Source organism: Cryptotermes secundus, unplaced genomic scaffold (genome assembly GCF_002891405.2).
Source record: "Cryptotermes secundus unplaced genomic scaffold, Csec_1.0 scaffold246, whole genome shotgun sequence".
Classification (NCBI taxonomy): domain Eukaryota; kingdom Metazoa; phylum Arthropoda; class Insecta; order Blattodea; family Kalotermitidae; genus Cryptotermes; species Cryptotermes secundus.
The window spans coordinates 195001-202999 of record NW_019742444.1 but is presented as its reverse complement, the minus strand read 5'-3'; the positions used below and the strand labels follow the sequence as shown (position 1 = coordinate 202999).

Sequence of the window (7999 nt, the reverse complement as noted above, 5' to 3'; positions counted from 1 at the left end):
AATTAACAAGGAGGAGCTTAGCATTTTACATCAAATGTTTTAAATATTTTAACATTAGCGTTTTAACTTAAAAACAGTTTTGGATGAAAAGTGAGAATTTGATAGTGTACTCAACTATCCTAGCAAGTGTTGTGCTTTTACACGTCAACATATTGTAGCAGCGTCCACACAACAAACATAACTGTGAACATCATAAACAACGACAGTGTTTTCATAATTGTAGTAAGTGCCTCTGATGATGGTTGTGTCAAACCGAAACATGTAAGGCAGAAGTGATAAAAAAGTGACCTACAAATTGTTACACTCGACGGACTTTCTATTAACTTTGTGATTGATAGTGTAACGGACCAAAAAATGAAACAATTCAAAATAGATACAAGTTTGTTTTTATGTGTCCTTCTGTACCTCTATGTACAAGCCTTAATGAAGAGGTAAAAATGTGGATTTGTGTGCACTAGGGTGGTAAAGACGAAGATTCAGAATGCTATTGCTCATCACTTTGGAGTGCAGCCACAATCACTCTACCTGACACATCCAACGTTTTTTTCACGCCTCACCGCTGCCCCCGCCCTGACAGTACATGACGAGTACTGGCATCCACATATTGACAAGGTCAATTTAAATTTTATTATAAGAGCATGATGTTTTTTATGGGCTTGAGACATTTCTTTACAGCCTGTGTTGTGCTATGTTCTTACATCACTTTGGTTTTTACACCGTGTGGATGTGGGAAGCGTTGCTCACATTATGGAGGTACATTCTTCCTCCATGTTTACGGTCGACGTGATCAGTTCAGCCATGAAGATGGAGGCAGCATGTTCTTCAAGTGCCAGAAACACTGCTCACACCCACATGGTATAAAGACCCAAGAGGTGTATCACCATCAAAAGTGAGCCACCTAAAAATCCACAATTGATAAATGAAGCAGTTCCTTACTGCCCATATGTAAGGAACAAAGAGTTCATACTTTGTATTCAATGTCTTATCAGATCTTTCAGTTACAGTCCTTTTTAGATTGTAATGAAACAGTATATGGTACAGTTTTCTCAACCTGTTGTATGTAGGCTGTTGGTTTAATTGATGCCAGCCTGTAAATTCCAGTTACTGTGATATACATACGAAGGTTGGAACTTTAATAGGGGAAACTATTTATTTACAGCTGATACAAAATAGATGAATGTTTCGAAGTTTTACTGTCCTTCACTGTAGTCACCAGCATTGTCTACAACCCATTGCCAGTGACGTGAAAGTCGTAGGATACCTTTAGCAGCACCTGTTGTGTTGAGAGTTCGAATGGAGTGGTCTACTGCCTGAAGAAGTTCTGAAGCGAATGCCATGAAGTGGTTGCTTCATCTTAGAAATCAAGTCGAAGTCACAAGGGCTTAAGTCTGGGGAGTATGGTGTATGGTACAGCACTTCCCAGCCCCATCGATCAAACAAATCAGCCACAGCTTGCGCTGCATGCGGCCAAGCATTGTCCTGCCAAATGATGGGTGGGTTCAGCAGAAAGTGTTGCCGCTTCTTTCTCAAAGCTGGTTGCAGGTTGTGTTCCAAAAATGAACAGTAATACTGGACGTTGATGGTCTGGTGTCGGGGAACGGTATGCGTTAGGATAACACCATTACAGTCGTACACGAGAATCACCATAACTTTCACATTGCTGGGGTTCTGACGAACTTTTGATTTTCATGGTGATCCATAATGACGCCATTCATTCGATTAGCATTTCATTTGTGGCTCGTACGATTTGGCTTATGTCTCATCCAGTATAATGACACGGCATAAGAAAGCCTCTCCTTCGCGCTCATAGCGCTCCAAGTGGTTACGAACAGCATCATATCATAGCCATTTCTGCATTTCCGTCAAATCATGCAGAATCCATCGTGATGCAGTTTTTCTCATGCCCAGGTGTTCCTTCAGAACGTGAAGCACAGTCGTATGCGCTAATCCTGTCTCCCGTGCCAGCTCACGAATTGTATGGCATCGATCACTCTCCAGTAAGAGCTTACACTTCTTCACTGGCACTAGGACGAACTGGCCGATGCATGTCTGCCACATTTTGGCATCCCTCACTGAAGGCTTTTACCCACCTTGCCACTGTTCTGTAAGGCAATGAAGATTCCACGCAAGCCTCTTGAAGACCTTGATGACACTGTCGTGCTGTATGGCCTCTGGCACATTCAATCTTTATCCAACTCTGTTGTTCCTGTTTAGAAAACATTGTGACAACACTACATTAGACCACCAGCTAACAGGAGGCTCTGTTCTTCTCGTCACTGCGCATGCGCATGATATGGGAAGGGAGAGCCCATTTGCTCTGAGGTAAGGTAGGTATGTAACGTGTGGTATAAGTGATATTATTTGGTTCCATTGCATGGTGTCTCTACAGCAGTGTTGCCACTATTAAAGTTCCAACCCTCCTATTTCACCACAGCTGGAAAAATGCTATTACTTTGTTTCTGTCTCACTTTTGTTGTATCTGAGAGGACTGACAAAGTGATTAGGAAGAAGGCAGAACTGGCTGGTCACTGCTTCCCTCATAATTGGCGAGATGAATGTCTGTTAGAGTGTGGATATGTTGCATATCTTAAATTGTTTCATATGCTATTTTACATAAATTTTAAGTGTTAATGTTCAATATTGTCACTTATGACTTTCATATTTTAATACCACATAAAACACTGATTATTGTAAAGAAACAAGTTTAGATGTGCGAGTAATAATTAAATTTTTAGGCTGTTATTCATACTGTACAGCAAATTTGTCCTTAGGAGATCTGCAGGTTTACCAGTTCATGAATCAGAAAGAGTTGAAAGCTACTGATATTGGAGATGCTAGAACTGTATAGAATATGAATTTTGCTATAATAAGTAATATTGGAACACACACATTATTGTAAAGTTAAATAATTAACATGTTTCTTATTACAGTCAAAAAATATGTTTTGTGTGTTGATGTAAAATTCTGTCATCAGATACATTCTTCATGTGATGGACAGTTTTTCAGATATGTCTTTTTCAGTGTATTGAGCATGTATAGATTCTGTAAAAATACACACACTATAAACAGTAAGCATAATCAGAGGAAGTACTTCCCATTACAGCTTATATTTTGTTCAAAGAATTTTTTTCCTTTCAGGAGACTTACGAATCATTCCATTATACTTCTCTTCTTTATCTTTCTGATTATGGCCGTGACTTTCAAGGGGGAAGATTTGTCTTTATTGATGGTGACAACACAAACAGAACCGTAGAGCCAAGAAAAGGTATTTCAGGAATGTGTATATGAATATGAACCTAACTGACATAGTATATCACTTTTGGAAATGGTGCTTGATTTTCTGAACACATCCAGTCACCAATGGATAGATGCAGTCTTAAAGAATTTTGTGTAAGGTGAAATTGTGTTAATAGGACATGAATTTCTCATACAAAGTAATGTAATGGAGTGGAGAATTCATGGAGAAATAGTGTTAAATCTACGAGCAAGTCATATTAGTCGGAAGTCGGCCCTAGTGTACAGATTGTATTAAACCAAATTCATACTGAAGAGTACAATCTTCTGGTATATACTGCCATGTAGTCCATTGAAAGTCAACTGACGTTTCGGAGGAATATCGCCTCCATCTTCAGGGTTGAATAAGCTGGCCAAGATACCAGAATAAAAGGTAATTCATAAAGTCCCGATGAGGTCACTGGATTTTTTCAGTTGACCTGATCCTTCCAGCCACACTAGGCCCTGGGGTTTACTCAGTCTCTAACAGAAATGAGTACCAGGAATTAATTAAATAATTTTCCTGGGGAGTAAAGCGCGGCTGGCGCATAAGGCTGACAACCTTACCGCCATCTTTGAGCCGATTGTCTAGATACTGTGGGACCCTCAACGTCTTGCAACCCTATGGGCATTCACGGCCTGGTACAGGGATAGCTTTACTTTTACTTTAGAACTCATGTTAGTCAAGGACTTGACAGATGTACATTATAGCTGTAAAATGACAAGGAGTTTAATAAAATCAGTGAAATGGGCAAAGAATGGATACTGAAGCAAATATTAAGATTTACATTGGAAGACCCAACAGTGGTACTGTGCTATACAGACCATCAGGTGTCAAATCAGTCACATTAGATAAACGTGATTTGAGGTTTTCATGGCAGTGGAAATTTTAGTTTGCAGTCTGTGGTCTTCTCAGTTATGACACTGCATGTGGTGGTTAAAAGGGGTACACAGTAGCATAGTTAGTTGAGACACTATGCTACAAGCTGGAAGGTCATGGGTTTGAGTCCTGATGAGGTGGATTTTTTTTTTTTTATTTACCTAATGCTTCCAGCTATACTATGACCCTGTGGTAATCTCAGCCTCTAACAGAAATGAGTACCAGGAATCTTCCTGGCGACTAACGGGCTGCTGGCGCAGAAGGCTGATAACCTTACCACCATATATGAGCCGGTTGCCTGAAGAAAATGTGGGAGCCTTGATGTCTCACAACCCTATGGGCCTTCATGGCCTATCACAGGGATAACTTTACCGCTTTATGTGGTGGTTAGCGTTTCCGAGGAGCCTGCTCCCTACGCCATTAGTTCTGTTTTAAAGATGGAGGTAGCAGGTTCCTTCAAATCCTTGGTAACCACCTACAAGACTACATGAGGATGATATGGGTAGGGCATGTAGCATGCATGGGGAAGAAGAGGAATTAATATACGATTTTGGTGGGGAAGCCAGAAGGAAAGAAACCACTAGGAAGACCTAGACATAGGTGGGAAGATATTATTAAAATGGTTCTTAAGATAGGATGGGTTCAAATGGACTGGAATGATCTCAGGATAGGAACCAGTGGAGGGCTCTTGTGAATATTGTAATGAACCTCCAGGTTCCGTAAAATGTTGTGGAATTCTTAAGTAGCTGAGCAATGGTGGCTTCTCTTATGGGCTCATCTCTGTATAGTTAGTATATTCCTACATTGGTGCTTACCTACCAGACTACATGGTATCAACCCTGACCAAAATTTGAATCTTCGCCACTTTGAAACCTAAAATCTTACTTGTATAAATATCATATTTTTGGATCTTCTTCAGTTATATAAATATTTTAAATCAGTGAAGTTGTATACAAGTATAGGAAATGTTTAGAATTCTTTATTTAGAAACAATTGCAGTGTTTTACCATCTATTTCTTTCCTTACAGGTAGAGTATGTATGTTCACATCTGGCTCAGAGAACCTCCACTATGTGGAAAGAGTCATGTCAGGGACTCGATATGCCCTAACTGTGTCATTCACTTGTGATCAGAAATATGCGATAGATGACCCAACATTACCATCATCTCCACAGAATGAACAGAAGCAATAGCAATTGTGATTTGGTTCCTATTTGTAAAATGACAAATATTTGTATACAGTTAATTCAAATACCGTCTGTTCAGAAAAATAATGTTGTTTTCTGAAACACACATTTGCTTTAAGTTCTCAACCATACGCATTAACAAAGAATGAAAACATCACATTCTTCGGTGAAATATATAAAATACACTCAACTCTCGATTATCCGGGATAATGGTGGGCATGGAAGTCGCGATTAATCAAAAACCCAGTTAAGACAAATTTTATTAAAAGTAGTACTGTAATACTGTACCTTCATAATACTATAGGCCTACCTGTATTTAAATTTATTCAACCTCATTTTTATGTCATCTCATGGCCTATTTAATACTTTTTTTACATTACACTGAAGTATGAATTAGTTATTTCAATCACAGTGTTCAACAACATCCAACACTTTATGAATATTCACATTTAATACTTTTAAAAAAATTTAATATTGTCGTTTGCTTTTTCGCGGCATTTTCTTTTTTACGGATATCCATACGAAGCCTACGTAATATTAGCTTGTCACTTAATAAACTGTTCTCTTCACTCTCAAGATAGTCTAGTAAGGATTCCAAATGATTAAGAGCAGCACCATGTGATATTTTCTTACTAGCAGCACTGTCCACCTCTTCCTCATTCTCACTTTCTTCCCGCTCTTCTGCCTCCACCCCACTGAACTTACGGTTTTGTCACTGCTTAACATTTCGAAGCCCGGCTCACACGAGTTTCTGTTGAATACTTAACACAACACGCTTCCTTTTACACCCTGACATTTTGCTAACGCACTTGAAGATCAATACAAAGAGACCAACTGGGGCGGTGTATCTGTCCTTGAAACTTTCCACAAATCCTTGTATTCTTTCACCCCTACCCTAGAACATTGTGTTAGCATAACGGGACCAAAGAATGCAGAGCTCGGTTCACACTAGTGCAAAAATAGTGTTACAACTCACCATGTGAAACAAAAGTGAATGAATATTAAACAACATATAAGCCTCAAAAAAGCCTCAGTAGCCCCAGTTAAGCCGCAATCTGGTTAATCCGCCCCCGGATAATCGAGAGTTGACTGTATAACATTTCCATATTACAGAATGTTAAAAGAGTAAGTGAAATACTTATGTAGGTACTGTTGTCCCTGTGCTTAACTAATTAAGCACTAGAACATGAAGGCTTGTGGAGGAATGGATGTATAAATCCATGAAAAACTTATATGGCATTTATAAATAACTTTCAAGAAGCACAAAGAATGAATTTCTGCACATGATGGAGTTTCAGCTGTGTTGCATGATAAGTTTGCTTCCATTCTCAAATTTGGAGGTGAACTGCAACATTCATAAAAAATACATTCTGTAAATTGTCAGTAACAGTCGCTGAAACAACTTATGTCAAGAGAAGTAAGTATGGTCTTGAATGTTTCTGTTCCTATAAGAAAGTATTAAATATCTCATTCTATTAATTTAAGATGGCTCTTTGTGATAAGTACTTGAGAATAAAGAATTTTATGGATAGCACAATTTAACCAATTTCCTTTAACCCATTCTGGACATTTGTTGATATGTTATCAGGACTCCATAATTTCATCGACAGCTGAATGTGTACTAAATATTGCAGGGATTATTTCAATGCACATAACGATTATTTAAGTTTATTTATATATATATTCCGCATTAAGTGGAGGAATTGTTTTGAAAGAGACCGTGGACCTGTCGTCTTGACAGATTACTGATGATGATGATATATATTCACTGTTGGTAGAAAATTGTCTCAAATGGCCTGGCCAAGGAGAAAGTTGTATAACCTAAGAAAAGGGGAATTACAGTGCTTTTTTTTTTTCAGTCTGTACGATACCAGCAGACAACTAACGTGTACCAGAGAAATTCAAGTCACACAACTCCTGGTGCATTATATGTTTGAACCTCGAGGCGAAAATGTGAGAGTACCTGTAAACGTGTCTTTTGGGGGTGGAGGAAGACTGGATAAGTGCAGTAACCTCACTAGTGTACCTTAGAATGCATGTATTTCTTAGAACTTCCAGTACTCAGTACAAAAAAGTACAAAGTGCTGAAAATTGAATATATGCAGCCATGTTTCGGTCATCGAATATGCCCTGCAAGTTTTTCTTAAGTTAATTTTTGGAAAATATTTTATACATTTTACAGATTTTAAGTTAATGTTGCCTGGCAGCAATGAATCACAAATTTGTATTCAACACAAAATATCACTAGTCCAGGAGGATGAGGTTGGCAGGGCATGTAGCACGAATGGAGGTGGTGAGGGATGCATATAGGATATTGGTGGGAAAGCCAGAAGGAAAGAGACGCTGCAGTACAAGAGATCTGGTTGTAAAAGTATTTAATGCTAGTAGCGAAAAAAGCATTGGAGGGTGCAGAGGGGGGAGCACTCAAAATAGTTTGTAAAGTAGCATACCTTCTTACCGATTGTGCTCTCGTCCCAGGAGGCCATTTTAAATTTAGTTCCTATATGAGGGACATAGATGGCAGGAGCATTGCTCCGAGGTGTCATGGCGGCCATGTTGCCAACCAATAACATGGGAGTTTCACGGGGTTGTAAAAAACATCTGCAACGGAAAAACAGATTCGGCTCCGTTAGCTCAACAGATCAACTGTGGGTCGTGTC

The 7999-nt window shown here is 39.0% G+C and overlaps 1 protein-coding gene across 2 annotated transcripts in view; it reads left to right on the top strand.

Moving 5' to 3' along the window:
* LOC111873135 (2-oxoglutarate and iron-dependent oxygenase domain-containing protein 3) overlaps positions 1-5661 on the top strand; it is a 9973-nt gene extending 4312 nt beyond the window's left edge. For both annotated transcript variants that reach the window (XM_023867578.2, XM_023867577.2), the window contains exons 4-6: positions 459-612; positions 3139-3265; positions 5182-5661. In XM_023867578.2, coding sequence (XP_023723346.1) covers positions 459-612; positions 3139-3265; positions 5182-5345 — 445 coding nt within the window. In that variant the 3' untranslated portion in view covers positions 5346-5661. The remainder of the gene's footprint in view (positions 1-458; positions 613-3138; positions 3266-5181) is intronic.
* The last annotated feature ends 2338 nt before the right edge of the window (positions 5662-7999 follow it).